General features: G+C 39.0%; 1 protein-coding gene across 3 annotated transcripts in view; it reads right to left on the bottom strand.

The window, feature by feature from the left end:
- Positions 1-10,491: 10,491 nt before the first annotated feature.
- Positions 10,492-23,687, bottom strand: part of USP9X (ubiquitin specific peptidase 9 X-linked) — a 134,119-nt gene continuing 120,923 nt past the window's right edge. For all 3 annotated transcript variants that reach the window (XM_082609007.1, XM_082609006.1, XM_082609008.1), the window contains 7 exons: positions 22,204-22,389; positions 21,514-21,734; positions 21,205-21,293; positions 17,578-17,734; positions 17,108-17,320; positions 16,661-16,756; positions 10,492-14,912 (listed from right to left, as the gene is read on the bottom strand). In XM_082609007.1, coding sequence (XP_082465133.1) covers positions 14,775-14,912; positions 16,661-16,756; positions 17,108-17,320; positions 17,578-17,734; positions 21,205-21,293; positions 21,514-21,734; positions 22,204-22,389 — 1,100 coding nt within the window. In that variant the 3' untranslated portion in view covers positions 10,492-14,774. The remainder of the gene's footprint in view (positions 14,913-16,660; positions 16,757-17,107; positions 17,321-17,577; positions 17,735-21,204; positions 21,294-21,513; positions 21,735-22,203; positions 22,390-23,687) is intronic.

Raw genomic sequence — 23,687 nt, 5'->3', positions numbered from 1 at the left:
ATCTGTTTCTTTTGGTGGGAGCATTTAGTCCATTTACATTTAAGGTAATTATCGATATGTATGTTCCTATTCCCATTTTCTTAATTGTTTTGGGTTCGTTATTGTAGGTCTTTTCCTTCTGTTGTGTTTCTTGCCTAGAGAAGTTCCTTTAGCATTTGTTGTAAAGCTGGTTTGGTGGTGCTGAACTCTCTCAGCTTTTGCTTGTCTGTAAACGTTTTAATTTCTCCATCAAATCTGAATGAGGTCCTTGCTGGGTAGAGTAATCTTGGTTGCAGGTTTTTCTCCTTCATCACTTTAAATATGTCCTGCCAGTCCCTTCTGGCTTGCAGAGTTTCTGCTGAAAGTTCAGCTGTTAACCTTATGGGGATTCCCTTGTGTGTTATTTGTTGTTTTTCCCTTGCTGCTTTTAATATGTTTTCTTTGTATTTAATTTTTGACAGTTTGATTAATGTGTCTTGGCATATTTCTCCTTGGATTTATTCTGTATGGGACTCTCTGTGCCTCCTGGACTTGATTAACTATTTCCTTTCCCATATTAGGGAAGTTTTCAACTATAATCTCTTCAAATATTTTCTCAGTCCGTTTCTTTTTCTCTTCTTCTTCTGGAACCCCTATAATTCGAATGTTGGTGCATTTAATGTTGTCCCAGAGGTCTCTGAGACTGTCCTCAGTTCTTTTCATTCTTTTTTCTTTCTTCCGCTCTGCAGTAGTTATTTCCACTATTTTATCTTCCACATCACTTATCTGTTCTTCTGCCTCAGTTATTCTGCTGTTGATCCCACCTAGAGTATTTTTAATGAAATATCCAATCTTTTCATGTCTTCCTATTCTGTAGAAGACAGCAAATAAATATAATACTATCTTGTGATTTCACTTAGCAAATCAACAGGGAAAAATCCCCACAGGATTTTATGCAAACATAAAACTGGATTTTATGTTTGTTATGCAAATATAGAGCAAAGCTAACTGCCATTGGTCCTCCATGAAAATCGTCCCCTAAGCGTTACCAAGAATAGCTTGGTGAACTAGTTAGGCCAATGTTCCAGAAGATCCTTTCTGCTAATTTCAGCAACAAAGCCAAATTTAAACGTAAAAGCACACCCTCAAAGCTGTGGCACCCCCATGTTCTCTTTGCTTTTCTTCAAAAAGGAGGGGTGCCTAAGCAACACCAGAGCACACTGCATTTATTGCTTGAAAGCAAATTACATGTTCCCAAAACACCTTGGCTAAATATAAATTAAGTTGTGTTTCTTTCTGAGATGGAAATTGCTTTTGGCTGCTTACCCAACCATGCTTTTTGCTAAACTCTGGGCTTTGTTTTTGCTTTTTATTGAAGCAGGTTTAAAAACACCAGAGGCAAAATGCACCAACTCGAACAGATGGTTAAAGTGCTATTTCGTTCGTCATTATGTGTTCGGGGAATATTGCAAAGTCGGGCTGCTGGGATTGCATCCTTACAGCTAGAGGAATTGTCTTGGGCAGAAACAAAGCCCCTAGTTGCAAAGCTGGGGCTCAGTACTTTCCTTTTCTAAAAAGGAACATTCAGCAAAGAAACCATCCTCTTCTTGCCCATGGGACTCTTCCCACAGGTCAGAAAAATCAGATGACTAGAAATCTTGTTTCTACGAATGGGGGAGGCAGTGTTGACAAAAATAATCAATAAACAATTTAAATAGGAATAGAAAAGAGTTTTATTTGAGCCAAACTGAGGACTATAGCCTGGGAGACAGCCTCTCAGATAACTCCAGAGGAGCATGGTTTTCAGCATAGTTTTATATCTTGTCAGAGCAAAGAACATTAAGTGAGTCAGGGATACATTCCTTCAATGTTTTAAAAAAAAAAAACAGATCAGCACATACACAGCAAGTCAGTATGGCGTCAGCACCTGGGAAGGGAGTCTTATCAACGAAGGAGTACCAGCCTGAGCATCCCAGGAAGGGTGGCCTTTAATCTTTATTTATTTTTATTTATTTATATATTTATTTTTTGCGGTACGCGGGCCTCTCACTGCCGTGGCCTCTCCCGTTGCAGAGCACAGGCTCTGGACGCGCAGGCCCAGCGGCCATGGCTCACAGGCCCAGCCGCTCCGCGGCATGTGGGATCTTCCCGGACCGGGGCACGAACCCATGTCCCCTGCATCAGCAGGCGGACTCTCAACCACTGCGCCACCAGGGAAGCCCTAATCTTTATTTTTAACGTGGACTTTCCTTACTTCTAGTCAATGTGCCCTTCTCTGTAATAAAGCAGATGTACAATGTATGTTTCATAAGCCCCAAACAGGCTGTTTTAGTTAGCATGATACTTGAGTTAAATCGTGTATAAGCCAGAATGACTTCCCCATACCTCAATATGTGAAACCTTCTTCCATCAGCAGTCATGTCATATCCCACGTCCATGGAGAAGAAAACCATTTCTAACCCAGGACCCTGTGACCACTTCTGGAGAAACACTGTCAATTCTTTTGGACCTCTGACACCTTTGCCTAGAAAATACTACACTATGGTCGTTTTGCTCACACGATGTGTTGTCGATGTTCCTGAATTTACCAAATCTTTTTCTTTTTTCGTGGGGTTCTTTAAGTAAGATCCTCGTGCTCCTTCTCTGGAGAAACCCGCCTTCTGCTCTTCCCTGTCAAATGCCCAGTGTCAGGTTGCTGCGGCTCCTGCACTGGCCACTTGGCAGCAGGGCTGGGCACCATCACAAACGGAGCCTGAAGGATGTGCCCTGAGTCACGACCATGGTGGCTTCTGAAGCGGGAGACGGGAATGAGGCTGAGGATCGGGGGGGAAACGGGGGCTTTATTGTAGTACCTGATTTCTTTTTTAAAATTTATTTATTATTTTATATTTATTTTTGGTCGCGTTGGGTCTTCGTTGCTGCTGCGCCAGCTTTCTGTACTTGTGGCGAGCGGGGGCTACTCTTCGTTGCGGTGCGTGGACTTCTCATTGCAGTGGCTTCTCTTGTTGCGGAGCACGGGCTCTAGGCGCGCAGGCTTCAGTAGCTGTGGCTCGCGGGCTCTAGAGCGCAGGCTCAGTAGTTGTGGCACACGGGTTTAATTGCTCTGCGGCATGTGGGATCTTCCCGGACCAGGGCTCGAACCCATGTCTCCTGCACTGGCAGGTGGATTCTTAACCACTGTGCCACCAGGGAAGTCCAGTATCTGATTTCTTTTAATGAAAATAATACTTGAAGCAAATATGCCAGTTCTGGGTAATAGGTACCTGGGTGTTTGTCTACTTATCTATAAAGTTTGGCAAACCACCACCCCTCCTTTTTTTAAGAACAGCAGTACACTATGGAAATGGTTTTCAAACCTGACTGCAGTTACATGTGGAGCTTTAAAAAATGTTTCAGATTCCTGGGGCTGCCATACCTATACTCAGTTTCCAAGAGTGCGACCCAGAAACTGGGTTTCTTAAAAAGCTCTCCAGATATTCCTCATTCAGCCAGTCCAGTGTTAGCCCTCAGCTTTGAAACACCACTACCTTGCAAAAGTCATTCTGTGTATAAGTATTATAATACAATCCTATGGATAACCCCAAACTGTGTTAACTTACACTGCTGGGTTGTTGGGTTTTTTTTAGTCTTTTTTGTGAAAACTGGGTCAAAACTCATTTGACAGTATATAGACTAGGATCCTTGTGCAGTTTTAGAGCTAAAGTTTTAAACTTTAATAGCTTAGATTACAACACAATCTGTAAATGGACTTTCAATATAAATGGAATTTCCTTTTCAATCTGTAGTTTTAATTCTGCCAGATTTAGGCCCAGTTCTTCACAATAGCATCTCTTTCATGGTAGGATTGGATATTATCAAATTGTACACAAGATTTCTTTTGATTGTCCTCGTTTTTAGCCGTAATTTTCTTTTCCAATGTTCACTCAATTTTTAATTTTTATTTATTTTATTAATTTTATTTATTTATTTTTTGGCTGCACAGCTTGTGGGATCTTAGTTCCCTGACCAGGGATCAAACCCAGGCCTGCAGTAGAAGTGCAGAGTCCTAACCCCTGGACCACAGGGGAATTCCCCCATGTTCACTCAAAATGATTGTTTTGAAGGTAATGAGTTTTAAGTCCACATATGCATACTTACACTTACATGTGCACAATCACTCTTTGGCACTGATGCCCCAGTGGCACACGTGAAGTCCCTCACTTACTTCTTGCTTATTATTATTATTACTACAATTATTATTATTATTTTGCCATTACCACCATCCTCCATGAGATGGTAAGCAAACAAAACAAGGAAGTGAAATTAAATAGTTCTCTTTTCTATTTGACAGCAGCTTGGTAGCAAGTACCTAAACCTAATAAATCAAAACCAGGACAATTCTATGACCACCTATGGCTTTCTAGCAAGCATTTTTTTAATTAACATCTTTACTGGAGTATAATTGCTTTACAATGGTGTGTTAGTTTCTGCTTTATAACAAAGTGAATCAGCTAGACGTATACATATACCCCTATATCTTCTCCCTTTAGCAAGCATATGTTATGGTTTGCTTCCATCGTGACAGCTAAGACTAGGCTGTATTTTTCTCCTTTTAAAATTTAAGATTGATTCTCTAACAGGTGAGAAGAACTTCCAGGTTGGAAGGGCCCTTCGGCCCCAGCTATCAGGACTGTGCTTGGGACGAGTGTGCCAGTGAGGCTGGCCTGCTTCAGGCTGGGCAGATTCTTTGCCCAACTCAGTAGGAATCATCAGGTACTCCTGGGACCCCTGTCACGTTCCAGTGTCCTACATCCATATTCCTAGGATACCTGTCACATGTCCAAGAATGTCATACGTACATTTCAGTAAATAGCAAAAATTGAGAAGGTTCCTCTCTTCTCAATGTAAAATTCCCTTATCCTCTGACTTGTATACAGATTTACTGATATGGAAAGGCTTATAATAAGAGCAGAGCTGGAGACCTAGTGACCAGCTGTACTCATGTGAGGTGTCTCTGCTCTTTTTGGCTGGCTCCAGGACTTTCTTAAGGGCCACTGCAGCCCTTGCTGGTTCCTTGATTTTATAACATTAGAAACAGGAAAGCAAGTTCAGGTCTACGGGAGCACTGGAATAGCAAAGAGTTCAATCTTTTCTTTCTTTCTTTTTCGTGCTGCACCACGCGGCATGTGGGATCTTAGTTCCCCAACCAGGGATCAAACCTTGTACCCCCTGCAGTGGAAGCGTGGAGTTTTAACCACTGGACCACAAGGGAAATTCCTTAATCATTTTCACTGAAAATTAATACAAACAAATACAAAGAAAAGTAGACAAATTTGGACAAAATAATATATCTTGAATGTGTTTATGTTCAAAATCTGAATAAGATATTAAAAAGTAAATACGAACAAGCAACTAAAAAGCCAACAATACAAACAAATCATTTTGGGCCGTATCAACCTATCCAGGTAACCAAGCTCAACGTAAGATTTTATTTACAGAAATCCTAAACTTACACTTTTTCGATTTTAATTTGAAGCTGAAAGATTTGACTGGTTGCCTTTCTTAAAACATGGAGGTTGCATTGTCTGTAAAGAAAACTGGCTTTTCTTATAAAAGACACAAATACATCTGAAAACCCCCAGCAAGGACATGCTGACGTTTCTGTGTGTGGGCTTTCTCTAGTTGCGGCGAGCGGGGGCCACTCTTCATCGCGGTGCGCGGGCCTCTCACTGTCGCAGCCTCTCTTGTTGCAGAGCACAAGCTCCAGACGCACAGGCTCAGTAGTTGTGGCTCACGGGCCTAGTTGCTCCGCGGCACGTGGGATCTTCCCAGATCAGGGCTCGAACCCAAGTCCCCTGCATTGGCAGGCGGACTCTCAACCACTGCGCCACCAGGGAAGCGCATTATGGAAACTCACTTTAACGAAGACCAGAGTGAAATGCAAATGAGAAAAATCCCTGGTCTGAGGCTACCCATGTGCAGTTTGAATTCAGACCATTCCAGAAAGGGTTATAAGGAGGTGCGTCTTTAATCAAAATTACCATGGTTGGGTTTAATATGAATAAACAAACTTTTTATTTTTTAATGGAAGAAAACATTCATAGTTGAGATCCAACTTAAAAACCATATACAGGGCTTCCCTGGTGGCGCAGTGGTTGAGAGTCCGCCTGCCGACGCAGGGGACACGGGTTTGTGCCCCGGTCCGGGAAGATCCTACATGCCGCGGAGCGGCTGGGCCCGTGAGCCATGGCCGCTGAGCCTGCGCGTCCGGAGCCTGTGCTCCACAACGGGAGAGGCCACAACAGTGAGAGGCCCGCGTACCACAAAAAAAAAAAAACACAAAAAACCATATACAAAGACTGTTTTTTTAGTTCTAGGCATTGCCATTTGACTGGGCAAGAACACAGCTCACAGGCTACCTCTTCTGTTTGGTGTTGGACTGAAGTCACCCACTGGGGCCCATGGCATCCATACTTTAGAGCTGCCGAGGACATGGCAGGGAGCGGTGCTGGGTCAGGGTACATCCTGCTGTCACTTGGAAATATGAGTTGCCATTTTCTTTTCCCCAGGAACCTACGTGTTTTGAAGAGAACGTTAGCATCTTTTCTTCTCATTCCAAGAATTGGCTACAAGAAACCCCTCATCTGAGCTACCAGAAATGTGTGAGTATAGCTTTTCAAAATGTACTTATTTTCAAATCAGAGCTAAGAAAAAGTAAAAGGCATATTTCAGTTCTCAAAGTTGTAACCCCACGTCAAATTCTTAACTAAGGCTGTTCCTCAATGGGAGCTCACACTAAATGCATGGCAAAGGTCTACCTACAGTTAATGTAGAGCATAATTTAAAATACAGGATATTATTTTAGGCAGCTGTATTTCCTCTTTTAACCTAGACTCAAAATGTAACACTGTTTCAGATTTAATACATCTGTAAACAAATTCAGAACACACAAAAAAACCTTACTTTTTTTTCCTTATTCACCAGCCAAATTTAGAAGGTCACGTTTTAACAACTGCTTTTAAACCAACCTAACCTCGAACCTCAGTATTTAGGAGATTCAGGTGTGTCATTTATGTCTTCCTTTGGTTCTAGCTTTACATTTTCAGTTCATTCATTCATTTTTTTTTTTTTTTTTTGGCGGTACGCGGGCCTCTCACTGTTGTGGCCTCTCCCGTTGCGGAGCACAGGCTCCGGACGTGCACGCTCAGCGGCCATGGCTCACGGGCCCAGCCGCTCCGCGGCATGTGGGATCCTCCCGGACCGGGGCACGAACCCATGTACCCTGCATCGGCAGGCGGACTCTCAACCACTGCGCCACCAGGGAAGCCCTTCAGTTCATTCTTGACTTTAAATAAAGTATTTAAATGTAAACATTCTATAGTTAAATCGGCTTCTCTCTTACTCTTCTTTTCGGCCTCAAACTGATTTTATAATGACTGTTGCCCGTCACACTTCGGCACAGGGGAACAGTGATTAAAAACTTAAATGTGAAAAAAAAAAAGGTCATGAAGAACCTAGGGGCAAGACGGGAATAAAGACACAGACCTACTAGAGAATGGACTTGGGGACACAGGGAGGGGGAAGGGTAAGCTGGGACGAAGTGAGAGAGAGGCATGGACATATATACACTATCAAACGTAAAATAGATAGCTAGTGGGAAGCAGCCGCATAGCACAGGGAGATCAGCTCGGTGCTTTGTGACCCCCTAGAGGGGTGGGATAGGAAGGGTGGGAGGGAGGGAGACGCAAGAGGGAAGAGATATGGGGATATATGTGTATGTATAACTGACTTGCTTTTGTTATAAAGCAGAAACTAACATACCATTGTAAAGCAGTTATACTCCAATAAAAATGTTAAAAAGCATAGTCATTTTTTTTAAGTTGTAAATTAAGGCTGATTCTGTAAACAATACTTAAGAAACACTAAGCCTTTATCATTAAATAATTTTAATAAAATAAAAACATTTCCTTTCAAACAAAACCAAAAAAAAAAGACTTAAATGTGAATTGCATATTGATAAGTTATCACTGCTGAAAAGCACCTGAAAATATAACCGCTGCTCTTGGTTACTTGGCATCATGCTTTTCTAAAGACAAAAACACAACGAGAGGGACATCCTGTAGCCATTTCTCATTCAGGTTTTTCCAGCACTCACTACATTCTACGCTAGCCTGCACTCCTTCCAAAACAGTATGTTGGATTCTTTTCCCTGTAAGAATGGAGTATCTGCTAACCTCAGTGTAAGAAGCCTATCATCTCAAGTGTCTACCGCTGTGTGGATAAGTGCAAAACAAAAACTCAACATCCAGTTTATCTAAGCACATATTACTAGTGACAGTTAAGTAAACCAAGCTTCAGTAAATTAGAAAGGCAAATCTGTTCATATTTTACTGCAAATCTGAATTTTTGGTTTTTAATTAAAAATCCCAACCTTGGGGCAATACAGAAGGCTACCTACAAGCTAAGAGCTTGGTATTTAACACTGACTTAGTAACTTAAGCTTTTAAGTCTCTTTAGTACATTCACAGTCTTAGCCTTTGACCTAGTCAGACTTCCTAAGGAAGATATGGTAACACAGCCTTATGGGAATCTGCATAAGGCTCATTTTGCTGAGAAAGGATTTATACTAAATGCTTAAGACATTCTGAAAGTAGATGGCTGAAAGAACAAACTACTAATACTACTGATTAATACTTCCGGTAAGGGGAGGTACTCACCAACTTTAAGCAGTCACCATCTAGATTTGATTTTAAACACACAGCTTGAAAAAGCTGTTTCCCTATTCACCCAACAGAACACAGTAATTTACATCCCCTTCAGGGACACATCCTAAACGTAGAGACCTTTGGAAAAAGGATTACAGAGGGCTCTTCCTCAACACACACTGAGCCCTAGGCACTGACCTATTTCTTTGGCATCCCGCAGACACTCTTCCTTGCTGACAGGTGCGGTGCACGTGGTTCTTAAATCAGAAGGGAAGGACGTTCCGAACCTTCACGATAGGAATACTTCCCTCTCCCCGGTCCCACCTAAAGCACCAGATTTAAGACTCCAAAGTATCTTTACTTCTGAATTCCAAAGAAGGTGCACCCAGTGTTTTAATGGGTGGGGAAGAATTAAATGGTAACTCTAAGAATACATTTCGAATCCTCACGCAGGTGAATCCATCCGCAGGACCCATGGAAAAACTTCCGTGTCCAAAGCATCCGTTTTGAATATTTTTACATCTATACAATTGAAGAGAAATAGAAGATAATAACTTCTATCTGTCTTGCAGGGTGGCCCCCGCCGGGCTCACTCTGGGGCAGGAGGGTGGCGAAGGGAAGGCAGCGAGGCCGGGGCAGCTGGAGGATACGCACCGTGGGGCGCCAGAAAGTCGGCCCGGTGTCTGAAGTCATGTACGTGAAAAGGGAACTGGAAGCCGTGACACAGAAACGTCTCAGAGGTCTGCCCCTACTGGACAGTACCGACAACTCCTCAAAGGTTCAGTTCCATCAAGCCTTTTCTTCATAAAAGTGGCCAATTTACAAGTTTATCACTAATTACACATAAAAATAGGGTTTTTATATTTCGGCAGGTTAATGGAAAAATAAGCAACTCGAGAAAAGCCCACCACAATGAAAAACTATTTCTAGATAAATGTTGGTGGAGCCCAACGAGACGACCTTGTTTTCAAATGACAACTAAAAGCATTTCCATTTTACTCTTGAGCTGTGTACATCTCAGTGGAATGTATTTAAAACAATTAACTGATTTTTGTATGGGTCTGTAATTTGTTTTGTTCAGGGAAGTTTTACTGTGGTTTAAGAACATTTCCCTTGAGACTTTACAACCTAAGAAAACGAGTTATTAAAGCCTTTGATATAACCCCAACTTTAAACTTTGAGGTATAAAAACTGTCAATTTTCTGCCTACCTGTAAATTATCAGATTACAATGAAGCAGTTCAAAATATTAGTGGCCATATTTTCATTGTTGTGTTCATGTGGCTAAAAATACTTAAAATTCAAACGGTTTAATCCAACTGGAGTTTTCCAAACTGCAGAACACTAGTTTATTAATCTTCTGGTTCTCTTAAAAAAATAATAATAGGAGTTTGAGGAAAATGAGAGTATGTCTTTTTCTTTAGCAGTAATCCTTGCAGTAACCCAACTGTAGGGAAGCACCAACAGGTTTCTATGGAAGTCATATTTCTTTGGAATATGGCAACAAATAATTACTTTTCAGATACCCAAAAGCAGAGCAGATGGAATTTGCTAGAGAATTAAGTGAATTTTCACTTCTATCACTCCCGTTAAATACGTGACCTGCTTCACTTGATTTAAATGAACTTTGAAACAACAAAGTGCTTGACAAATCTTGGCCTTAGAATGAACGGTTAAGCCAGCAATTAGATCACAATCCCATTTTTGAAAGGCTTAGATGTGAATATAGAAAATAAGGGCTGAATTCCTCTACTTGTCAACATTTCCCCTTTAAAGTTCCCTTTAAATCGATTACACTTCTACTTTCCGTTTAGAAATCTTATTTTAATAAATAAAAGGGGAAACCGAAATTTAATTTATAAAGTTTTATTTTTGTATATGTGCTAAATCTTAGGAACTGTGGACAATCTTCAGTCAGTCTGTTGGCTTGTAAAAGGCTGAGAAGTATGTGATCTGGGTGGTAAGATTTCCTCTTGGGAATCTGGATTTCAAAATGAAAAAAAATTTTCACTCATTTGCCAAGTTTAAAACATGGTGCACCTTTCCCCCTTTTTTTCTTACACCTATAAATTCGGAGGAAAAGTGCTACATTTCTGCAAACGTAAAATAATCTAAAATAATCGTTGTAAATACAATCGGCAGCAAGTTCTTAATACATTTAGCACTTCTGTAGTGATTTACCAACACCCAAAACCTTATTTTCAAACACTAAACACTCACATAGGTGCAGGACCAATTTTGGTTGAGCCCTGCTAGGAAACCAGTACTGAATGGTTTTTCTCAGTAACACAAGAACTGGGGGGAGGGGAGGGGTGTTTTACTTTCTCGGCAGTATGTAGTACCTTCAAACTAGAGACCAAAATTGGGCACTTATGAAAAGGCAATTTTTTAAAAAATCCAGTTATAATTCTAAATAAGGCAGGATATATCCACCAAAGTAACCACAAAATTCAGCAAAGTAAGAGTTCACGGGAGAACATAAGCTGGAAAAATACTAAGAAAAAACGGAAAGGAACTATTTTGGAGTAGTCATCTGAGTATTCACAGACTTGCTTTCATTTACAAATGTAATTCAAATAAAAAAGGCTCCTCATCTTTTTAACCCACTACTAGGATTAAATACTTAAGTTGTTATCATTCACTAATAAAAGTTAATCATGAAAAAAATATAAAACATTTTAATTCTAAATTTGTACATATAACAGGTAAAAGAGACAAGGTTGGGAAATTAGCATTGAGAGAAAAATGAACCAAGACAAAAACCCCAAATATGATTATGTTCTTATTTCTGCCTCTACAATGCTGAACATGAAAATTTGGTTGGTGGAGGGCTTAGAAACAGCAGCAATATGGTTTTTACCAAGTTGTGCACTGAAATACTTAGATCCAATAGGGCAAAGCCCTTGTTCACACAGATTAACAATGACAATATCTTCAGTCTTTTTGTTAACAGATTCTACTGTCTTCTATAAAGTAATCATGCCATTTAGAATTCCGGGGGTACTTCTTTGAAAGGAAGACTAGTGATTCTGCAACAAACATGTAAAGTAGGAAATATATATATGGCTCAAGAAATCAGTTGAGGGAGAATTAAATAATCTTTAGGCACTTTGAAGACTTGGAAGTTTAAAATGTGCCATTTATGTTCAGAAAAAGACCTCAAAATCCACCACTATGTTCCTCTTACAATAACATGCATCTTAAAATTTTCAGTTATACATTAATGCTTGCTTAAGAGTTAAATATAGAAAATAATTTGCACAAACAAACAAAAAGAACACTCTCCATTCACCTCTCCTAGATCCTGGTCACAACACAGACCACTCTTCCTCAAATGGAGGGGGAAAGGATTCACAAGCCCTCACCTGGCACTAGGGGACTTGTAAATTCAAAGCAACGGAAGGTGGGATCTCCCTCCAAGGAGAAAAATTCACAGCCTTTTAAAATGTCAGGTTTTTCATGTCTAGAAAGTCATTCGTTTTAAAATTAAGTATATTACATACTTTTTTGTTAAGGACCAGGAAACACAAAAATCATCTCAGATGGTTAGATGGTGTATTTAATGATAGCAACTTGTCCAAATAAATTTAGCCTATTCTGCTCATTGTTAAGGAGGCTTGGAATGAGGAACTTCTAAATTAAAATTACCAACTGGAACTGCAGACAGTGTGTATGACTCTGGCTCACACTTAACAAACTCAGATGTAATATACTTAAGGTAAAAACAGGATCTATGTGGTGTCAAAATTTCCTAATATTACAGAAAACCTAGAAGCACAGATTGACTACAGAGTACTGCAAATAAGATACCCAAAGCTTTATCTTAAATACCTGCCCCTTTTAATCACAAAATAACACAATTCTCAATTTTGTTTCTGCTTTGTTCAATTCCAACTATAGCCTTTTTGACAAAACATTTGCCTATTAACTGAATTGTAAAAAATACAACCAAGCTTGTGCTCATTAAATATACATGTATATAAAAAACATACAAAAAGTACAAGATTGATTATGTTAGGAAACTTTTACAGTGTCAACAATCCTGTTTTTCTCTAAATCTTTTAGTAAAGGGCCAAAGGTCAAATCTTTTTTTTTTTTTTTTTGTGGTACGCGGGCCTCTCACTGTTGTGGCCTCTCCCGTTGCGGAGCACAGGCTCCGGACGCGCAGGCTCGGCGGCCATGGCTCACGGGCCCAGCCGCTCTGTGGCATGTGGGATCTTCCCGGACCAGGGCACGAACCCGTGTCCCCTGCATTGGCAGGCGGACTCTCAACTACTGCACCACCAGGGAAGCCCAGGTCAAATCTTTCTGTGCACAAAAACTCAATGTGAATGAACTCCTGAATTCAGTGTCATGCCTAGGCATGCTATGCACAGAATTATTATTATTATTATTTTTTTTGCGATACTCGGGCCTCTCCAGTCGCGGAGCACAGGCTCCGGACGTGCAGGCTCAGCGGCCATGGCTCACGGGACCAGCCGCTCTGCGGCATGTGGGATTTTCCCGGACCGGGGCACGAACCTGTGTCCCCTGCATTGGCAGGCGGACTCTCAACCACTGCGCCACCACGGAAGCCCCTGAATTGTTTTTAATATGCAGTCCTTAAAAAACAAACAAAAAAAGACAAAAAATTAACCAAAAAACCAAAACACACCACAGGACAAAAAGTTCTTCTTAAATCAAAGTCTACTTGTGAATTCAGCAAAATAATTTCTATAAAATGAAACAGCAAAAAATTTAAATAGAATAGGGTGGACTGTATCTGTTTGCAGGGGTATTTGGTTTTTAGACAGGTTCCAAAAAATTACACACATTCAAGTGACCAATTCTCTGTTAAATACAGTATTAACTCATGAGTTCCTTATCTTTAATTAAATGCTTATTCTGAAATTATACCTCAATTATATTAACTAACCAGTTTCCTTTTTAATTAGACCCTGCTTCAAATGTTAAAATTTTTGGAATAATGGAAAAGGAGCTAGGACAATTCTTGCTTTCAAGTAAAACTGTGACTGAGCAGAAGCTCAGCCAGACATCTTGGTGCAGTGGTACTCCAAGTATTGTAGGATTCTGATGACTTCCACTTCCCTGGGATCCAGCAGAAGGAAAGTTTTAAAAGGTTCTCCTAATAAGCTCTACCAAAGAAACAGAACAAGCACGCCAAATACAGTCTTCTATTATGCTCCAAGCATCCTGGCATAGCAAATTTTTGCATATTTGTTTTAAATCTTTTAAAATTCCCATTACTGCTACTTAAGTTTCCTTATCCCACCCAGAGGTTGAACTGTCAAACATTAGATGTAAGCAACATATGTATAACTGAAAACCACCTGTTTATCACATTTCTCTCCTTGTTTTGTATTTTATATTCTAGGTGTAAGACAGAAAAGCTCTGAGCAATACAGCTGTCGCACTGGGACAACTGCTGTCATTACGGTAATTTTTTCCTCATTGGCTACACTAACCTGGTGTGAAGCCATGCTACATGTTACAGCGTAACTATAGCTTCAAAGTGATTAACCTAACCTCAGAATAAAAAGGCAATGAAAAAGATCTAGAAACAATGTTACATCACCAAATTTTCCACATCAACCAGATAATTTAAAGGTTACCAGCCTTTCACTGCTCATAATAAAACTGACTCCAGTGGCAAAGAATTAACATGAAACTATTGGTGTGGTTGAAAAGGATGGGCTCTGGTTTGTTGCTGTTGGTTTATTTTTTGTTTTTGTAAAGGAGTTGATCCAACTGCCGTTAAGGCAGGCAACACTGGTTGCAGAGTGCAATGGGTATAACAAGGAAGTAACTTTTGTAGGTTTTGTAGATCTGTGAGTCTCATCAAGAAAAAAGTTTCTTGCTTAAGAATTAACAGTCAAACATTAATATACTATATACACCTTTGCCATTTACACGTTAGCATCAGGCCATTTATTACAAAACACTATACACTTTCCACTGCAGGCGGGTTATATATTGACAGCAAATTTCTGCAGGTAAGACAGTGAATAAACTTTCTACTCCATGTTGATTAGGAATAGTTTTTCTAGTTTTAAATATTAGCCAGACAAAGAAAAAGGTTGGACTGTAAGGCCTGGGTGCACAGTCTTGATGGAACCAGTTAATCATGTGCATTTCACTGATCCTTTGTCTGAGGTGGGGATACTTCTTCACTGCCTTCATAATTTTCTTGTGCTCGTTGGCCAGTTCTCTGAGGGTTGTTCATGTGATGTGCTGCTGGGCCTGTATACGGCTGTCCATGCACATGGTTATTCTGGGAGGGGAGAAGAGATCTGCATGTTAAAACTTTTCATGTATTAAACTTCAACTTTAAAGATCACAGGCTGAAGTTTGTGGAAATGTAAACATTTCTTTTATTCCTAGGACTTAAAAAGAGTAAATATACTTGGGCTAATGATGGAAAAGAAAAAAAAAAGTGGTTTGAAAGAGAAAAGGTAGCCTAAATTTAAAAGGTAGCCTAAATTCAAACCCCAAAGCCCCAAATAAAAGCAGTGTAGGTCTGTTTAATTCTTTGGCCAAAGTGATTTTAAGTGCCAAAAATTATTTAGATTCAAGTCTGACAAATAAGGGATAACACAGCCCATTACTGTTTGTGGTAAAAAATATTCATGAAAAGGGGGGCTTCCCCGGTGGCGCAGTGGTTGACAGTCCGCCTGCCGATGCAGGGGACGTGGGTTCGTGCCCCAGTCCGGAAAGATCCCACATGCCGTGGAGCGGCTGGGCCCGTGAGCCATGGCCGCTGAGCCTGCGTGTCCGGAGGCTGTGCTCCGCAACGGGAGAGGCCACAACAGTGAGAGGCCCGCGTACCGCAAAAAAAAAAAAAAAAAAGAGAGAAAAAAATTCATGAAAAGGGATCTGTGAGCTGGAACACATCTATCCTCACTCTTCTGAGCACCCTGAAACTCCCATATGAGAAATCTGATTGAATGATCATATGAGGTCTGCATGAGCAACAACCCTGAACACAGGATGATGTTAATGAAAACAAAACAACACTGAAAATAATGGATTAACCAGGCATGATTAATATGAGTTTTCTCAGGGCCGAGGAAAGTAACTCTTCTTGTGGATTTGGGTCCTTAATGTTTTAAACCACTGAACTCTCATTTTTCTCTACATTCCCACCAGTCAAGCCAAGAAGATTATAGGCTTTAACTTTCTGAAATTTCTATTACGAAAATTAGTATGTTGAATATGCATTCTCCAGTCATATTCAACATTTCTAGTCAGCATGCTTCTATTTCCACCCTGAAATATAAGACAGAATGCTTAAATAACGGTTCCGAAAGCATGGTTCCTAGACCAGCAGCAGCAGCAGCAGCAGCTGGGAACTCGTCAGAAATGTACTGAATGAGAAACGCTGGGGTGGGGCCTAGCACTCTGCTGCAACAGCTCACCAGGGGATTCCCATGCTTGTGCAAGTTTAAGGACCACTGCCTCAAAAGATCTGAATTAGTCACATGTGGGGTTTAGAAAGAGACGCTCTCATTTAGAACGTTTCTTCATCTAAATTTATTTAGTTATTGATTTCACAGAAAAACTCATGGAAATCTGTCAAATCCCTGATTTTTTTCCAACAATTTTTACTGTCATTGAAGTCTTGGTTATGCTAAGTAATAAGCAAACACTTCTCCCTTCACTGCCATATCTTAGTGCCTTCAAAATCCACTCGCACACTTAGCCTAACAGGAAATGTCGTCTTAATCCATTATACTAAATATTGATTATCATTTTATATTGACGTGAATAATCACAGTTTTACGAACGTCATCTACTAGTACAAGAGGGGCACATATCTGACCAGGAAAACACCACAGGGGCAAGCTCAAACAAGCCACATTGTGACCCCATGCTAACCATTCCTCTTTTGATCATGCCCCCAAAGCTAGTCTAGATGATCCCTCTATTAGTTTACAGTCACAACAAAAAACTTAGCCATCCTTTAAATAAAGCATAAAGATGGGTTCTAGGGAATAAAAACATGAACCAAGCCCAACATACCTGCTGATACTGAGATCCAGGTGAATGGGGGTATAATGGGGCATCTTCAGGTGGAGGAGACTCATGCTCATCTGGGGCATCTTGGTCATCTGGCTCCTGATTTTAAATATTTAAAGATAAAGAATTATGTAGCCAAATTCAAGTTTATTTTTAATTTTTTTCTATTTGAAATAAAATCTTTAAAATCTAAAACTGACCCACTAACAACTTTTCTTTTACTACAGATAAAGTACCTGAAAGGAACCTGATTTGGGTTCTCTTAGAAATACTAGATTCAGGCCATTTCACAAATATTTCTCCAAAAGAAGGCTCCCTCATTAAGACCACATATAAACAAAACTTCAACATAATTTTTTCCCCATTAATACATAAACACTGGCCTATAAAGTAAAGAATTACTTTGCTTTCTTCCATTTCTATCTGCTGCACACTGGTGGCTTTTTTTACCTCCTCTGGACAGAGTTCACAAGCTTTTGCCAGTGTCATCCTAGCACTATGTGATCTCTCCAAGAAATAACCATTTGATGTTTCATTGCTTTGCACCGGAGGAGACCAATTGTTGTAAGTGTATTGAGGATTGCCAGTGTATGGTCGTCTTTCAAGTTCATCTCCAAGCCATTCCACTGCCCAGGTCCACTTTCTTTTAAGATCTCCATTGCCCTTCAAAAGAAAATAAAACTATATATGTAAAAGGTTTTGGAATGCTTTTCAAAGGTAACTTTAAACGACAACTCCAAATTTTCACAATTCTCTTTTAAAACAATCCTTAATTCTGATTCAGATTTCTACAAAATTATATGTGTGTGTGTATATATATACACATATATATATATATATAGAGAGAGAGAGAGCGAGAGCGAGAGAGCGAGTGAGAGAGAGAGGGAGAGAGAGAGGGAGAAAGGGAGAGAGACCCTCACCTGCAGAATCTGGTAAGCAACAGGACAATTGCTAAAGAGAGCTACCATACATTTTATACACTGGTATGCTCTTTTTTGATAGTGATTCTTAGAGCGCTGGATTGTGTCAAAGAGCCCATCTCGGTCATCTGGGATTCCTTTAAGTGCATTATGAATTCTGAAAGAGAACCAGATAAATAAAAACTTCTAAAATCAAATAGCAGCTAACATTACTGAGTGCCTACTATGTGCCATTCAATAAATGTCTTTGATGTAGTCATGTAATCTAATGCTAGACAGTAAGTCCTCTTCTTAAACCCTTGAACACAGATAAGAAAAACAGAGAGGTTAAAAGGCTTGCAACCCAAGGTCATATGGCCGCCTACTACCAATTTATTACCAATCCAAAATAACAAATATCATATGATTCCAGTTATATGAGGTATTTAGAGAATAGGCAAAAATCAGAGAAAGCAAGAATAATGGGTACAGAGTTTCAGTTTGGGATGATGAAAAAGTTCTGGAGATGGATAGTGGTGATGGTTAACACAATATTGTGAATGTACTTAATTCCACCAAATTGTACACTTAAAAATGGTTAAAATGGTAAATTTTGTTATAAATATTTTACAATTTTTCAAAAAATATTTTAAAATTTACCTGCCTGCAATTCTACTACTCTAAGCTATATATCCAAGAGAATTGAAAACAGGTGTTTAAAAAGAAATACAAAACTTGTACATGAATGTTCACAACAGTATTATTCACAGCAGCCAAAAGGTGGAAACAACCCAAATATCTACCAACAGATGAACGAATATACAAAATGTAATGTACCCATACAATGGAATATTATTCAGCCATAAAAAGCAATGAAGTACAGATATGTACTCTAACATGGATGAATGTGAAAACATTATGCCAAGTGAAAGAAGCCAGATACAAAAGAACACATTGTATGATTCCATTCATAAGAGATGTCCAGGCAAGTCCTGGATATTTTGCCTACGGACAAATTCAGAGATAGAAAGCAGATTAGTGGTTGTCAGTGGCTGGGGGATGGGAGGACTAGGGAGTGACTGCTTAACTGGGTTTGGATTTTCCTTTTGGAGTGATGAAAATGTTCTGAAATAAGACAGTGGTAATGGTTGCACAACATTGTGAATGTACTAAAAGCCACTGAATTGTATGCTTTAAAATGGTTAAAATAGTGAATTTTATGTTAAGTGAATTTTACCTCAATAAAGAAACAATACCTAAAAAACCTTTTGTATACCTTATATTTTACTTAATAGAACGTTCCAAATCAAAATTCAAGTTTGTTTTGTTTTTTTGTATTACATGCATTTATAAAATCTGTTTTGTTTGGAAATCATGACTTTGTAATTTTGCAAAGTTTAATCATTTCAGACCACACAATCAACCATGTACAGGCTTCCTGCTATTTAATCTGAAACACTGCAGTGTATATTCTGTTTTTACCTTCAGTTTTGTCAAGTGATAATGAATCAACTGCTTTCAAGTGCCACTTTTATCAATATTACCTTTCCCTCCCTTGTTCCCCAATGCTTAACGGTGCCAGGCCCACGGGAGATGCCTCATAAATACACACTGCTTACTAAATGACCTAAAAAGCCCACTATGAGAAAATTATTTCAAGCTTGGTGCCAGGGACTCAACAACAATCTTATCATTACACAAAAGTCAAATTCCCATGTTTAATCCAGCACACATGCCTTTAGCATTATTACTTGCTCTAATGAAACAAGAGAACTAAGATGTGGCTAATTGGCTTAAAGCTATAAATGCTTACACTAGTTTCAAAAGAAAACAATGAAAAGTTAGATTCCATTTCAACCAACTCTTAAGTTTCAGATCCTTTGATCATATTGAGAAGAGTACTGGTAGTATTCAAAATAAGCAGCTATAGTTTTAGAACTACTAAATTTTGTGTTTAATGAAAATTGATTTCTGGTTTAATGCTATTTTTACAATATTAATTCAACTGTTGGAAATCTATGATGGTAATTCTGGTGAATAATTTGAAAATATTATTTCATGAATTCTGGCATTTGCAATCCCAAGACTCAAGATTTTAATTTCTCTTTAAGCATTTTGTTGTTATAAAACTATGTATGTATGTATGTATGTATGCATGTATGCATTTATTTATTTTTTGTGTGGCCGTGCGGTGCAGCATGTGGGATCTTAGTTCCCTGACCAAGGATTGAACCCTTGTCCCCTGTAATGGAAGCAAAGAGTCTTAACCACTGGACTGCCAGGGAAGTCCCAGGTTTCTGTTTTAATTATTACACTGACAGACAGGAGGCAGTCTGTTATATAGATTCTCAATTGTTTCTCAACATAAACTCTTACACTATTGTCCATGTAGGGAGGGAAGTTATAAAATCTGGCAAAGTTGCCAACTAATTCCATAGTTCATCATCATCTGTATTGCTCTTGGGATTAAGGATAATGTATTAAGCTTTTACGTAAAAAGAGGAATTCTGGAGAAAGCTTAAGGGACCGCTAAGCTGAATAACCTTAGCCCTAAATTAATAAATATTAAAAATAAAATTAAAAAATTAAATAATAAAATAAAAATAAATAAAAAATTGCTAACTCCTAAACCTCTCGTACGTATACTGAAAAACTAGTTATGGTTCATGCTCATTTATTCACGGATTCCATATCTGCAGTTTTGCCTACTTGCTAAACTTTATCCGTAATGGCAAAAATCAATTCTTTGCAATTGCAGTCACGTGCAGAGTAGCAAAAACATCTGAGTTGCCCAACACACGTTCCCATCTGAAGTGGAACAAAGTGATATTCGGCCTTGTTTTAGCTCATACTGTAAACAAGTATCCTTTTTCCCATCTATTTCAGTGACAGCTTTTCACATTTTTGTGCTTTGTGTTGATCTCACTGTTTAGAAAGGGCCTCAAATGTGTAGTGCTGAAGTGCTGTCTAATGTTCCTAAGCCCAAGAAGGCTGTGATGTGCTTTGCAGAGAAAATATGTGTCAGATAAGCTTTGTTCAGACCCGATTAATTGTGAAGTCAACGTTAATAAGTCAGCAATATATATTAAATAAGGTGTCCTTAAACAGAAACACACATTAAAAAAAGGTTATGTACTGATTGGTTGAAAAAAAAAAACCCAGAGACTGGCAAGAACCTAACCCTGTTTTTCCCCCAGGAGCAATGATTTAGTATTTGCTCATTCAGTGTTCACAGTGACTTTCAGACCATAACTACCATGAATAATGGGAACTGACTGTACTTACTGAAGGCACTATTTTTAGATAACCAAATGTTATCTCATGTAATTCTAAAACTAACGTAATCTAATCCTAAAATAACCCTAGAGTATCATTAATGAAATTGAAACATTTACAAAAAAATCCCCCCAAGCAAAAAACACAACAACAATTGAAAGAAAAAGGTTAGTATATTAAGTATGCAACTTGGGCAATGAGAGCAAAAAGTAAAAAATGAAATAAAACTGTGAGCAAGGGGGGACCTTTTTATTCATGTTCTGTTTAAGATAAAACATTTATTAGATATTCAAGAGGTAAAAAAAAAATATGTGCCGACTGGTAATTTCAGTTACTCTAAAAGCTGGGCAAGGAACAAAAAAGGGTATCTACCTGTGAGTCTGCCAGGAGTCCTCAATCAGTAAGATCTGCAAAAGCAGATCCAAATAGGGCCGGAGTTCATAGGTATAGGAATATGCAACCTAAAAACAAGTAAGACATGGTGAAGAACTTATTTAAAGCAGCAACAGTGGTGATCCTTTTGTAATGTGTAATGTATAAAAATATCAAATCACTATGTTGCACACCTAAAACTAATATAATTGTAAAGTCAATTATACTTAAAAAAACTATTTAAAAAAATAAAATAAAGGAACAACAAATCAAATTATAGAGACATATGAATGTATATTTTCCTTTAACCTGCCAGAGAAGTTCACTGAGGACAGTAGATGAGAACTGAGGATTCTCCCAGCAGCAAAAACGAAGCAATTTGACGGTTTCCTCTGAGTTACTGCAGTCCTCAATGATTTTCTTCACGTAACTTGTCCTCACAAATAAAATGTCTGCCACATTCTGCTGAATTGGCATTATAGGTTGTGATAAATTAGGATCACCAAAAGGATTGGGAAGAGGAGGATTACCTAGAATACAGATTTGTCATCAATGAAAAACTAATCGGCTTCTCCACAATGATACTCAGCTTTCACCACAGAAAATAGCTTACGAATTTTTTGTTTTATGAAAATAATATTTTAAATCAAGTTTCCTGAGTACAACAAAGAAAGTAATATTAAGCATTATAATGATCACATATATCAAGATGATAAAATGTAAAACTGAAATGCCAACACTGGCGTTTTCTTTATATAAAAGTTAATTCTTAAACTACTTCATAAACAAGGTACCAACCTCAGTAGCAAGTAGACAGAAAGACTCCCTTCAAATATGAGAAAAAGGTATAGGACTCAAAATATTATAAAATATTCCAAAGCATGGACTTTCAGACTCTCGTTTTATTTTTAAATATCTTTGGAATTACTTTGAATCAGGTACTATATATGGCCAGCAGTACTTTAAAACCAATGTAAAGAATGGAGTATTTGACTTTACCGTTGATTGAAGACTGCATTCTTGACGAGACATTGCAGCATCGGATTAGCTGTGATACTACTGAGTATAATTTGCCTAATTCAGCATACTGATACTTGATTGGAGGACCTGGACCTTCATCTAAAGACACAAGCATAAAGGTAGCAGGTACACTCAATTTCAGAAGCTGTGTCTTCTCCGCCACACCTACAATAAAGAAGGGAGAAGCAGGAAGAGAGGGGAAGAATTATATGAGAGGAAAGAACTGGGACGGAAGGGCTTCATAATGAAATATTTTTCTACAACTTTTATGATCAGAAGATCACTTTTACTTAGCATTCAGAGTATTATTTAATCAGAACCAAAAATCTACTGAGTTAGTATAACTGGATTTAAGTATTAAAATGGTTAAACAGTGACTATGACTTTCCAATCCTACTGGGCATAAGGAAGAGAAACACCTTCTATGGCCTGGGGAGTCTCGGGAACTGCCTAGTCTGCAATCCTCATCATTAGATGAATGACGAAAACTGAGAAATAAGAATTCTTTTATGACTTGCCTTTCTTCCTCAGCCAAGCTTCTTGAAAGACGCCTAAACTCATTCCCTCTACTTTCTCGTCTTCCCAGTCCTAAACCCATGCCTATTTGGCTTCTGCCCCCTTTTCTGGTTTAAAACTAAGGAATAGTTCTGAAACCATAACCATTTCCTCCTTTCTTGGGTTCCTCTCTTATTTTCTTTCTACCTCTTCTTATTCTTATTTGTGAGTCCTCCTTCCTCTCTTCAAAAGTGATGGTCCTCAAAGTTCCCATGTCAGGCTATCTTCTCACACCGTATGCCTTCCCTGGACGATCAAACCCACTCTAATGGCTCCAAGTTCCAGCTATTTTCATTCAACTGATTCCAAAATATTTCCAGACAAATAGATCACCACTCTACTGGACATCTCTATTTGGGTGTCACAAAGACTCAAATTCCCTGTCCACGTTCTTCCTCCTGTGTTTCCCTTCTCAGTACATGGCACTACTACCTGCTCAGTTTGTCAAGTTGGAATTCTGGGCATCATTCTTAACATCTCTTCCGTGTTCCCCTTCCCTGAGTATCCAATCACCAAATCCTACTGTCCTTATCTCCAATAAAAAGCACCAGAATCTGACTACTTGTATCCCACTCACTGCCAGTTCCTTAGTATAAGCCACAACGATTTTCTATCTATAGATTACTTTAACAATCTCTGGTCTTACTCCCCAATAATCCATTCCACACTGCAGCCTGGATCTTTCTAGAAGCCATGTCTATTCAAAACTCTACAATGGCTCATCAATGCCCTCAGGATAAAGTCCAGAATCTCTCACAAGGCTTGACAGAATAGCACAATTAGAAAATTCTGCTCACCACTCCTGCCAGCCCCATATTACATCAATTCTAGTCAGACTGAATAACTTTCATTTCCTCCAATGAGCCATGCTGAGTTTATTCCAAGTCTCTGCACCTGCTGTTCACTCT

Source organism: Mesoplodon mirus (assembly GCF_964341445.2).
Source record: "Mesoplodon mirus genome assembly, chromosome: X".
In the NCBI taxonomy this organism is placed as follows: domain Eukaryota; kingdom Metazoa; phylum Chordata; class Mammalia; order Artiodactyla; family Ziphiidae; genus Mesoplodon; species Mesoplodon mirus.
The sequence above is the reverse complement of the archived record's forward strand: the minus strand, read 5'-3'. Positions and strand labels throughout refer to the sequence as shown.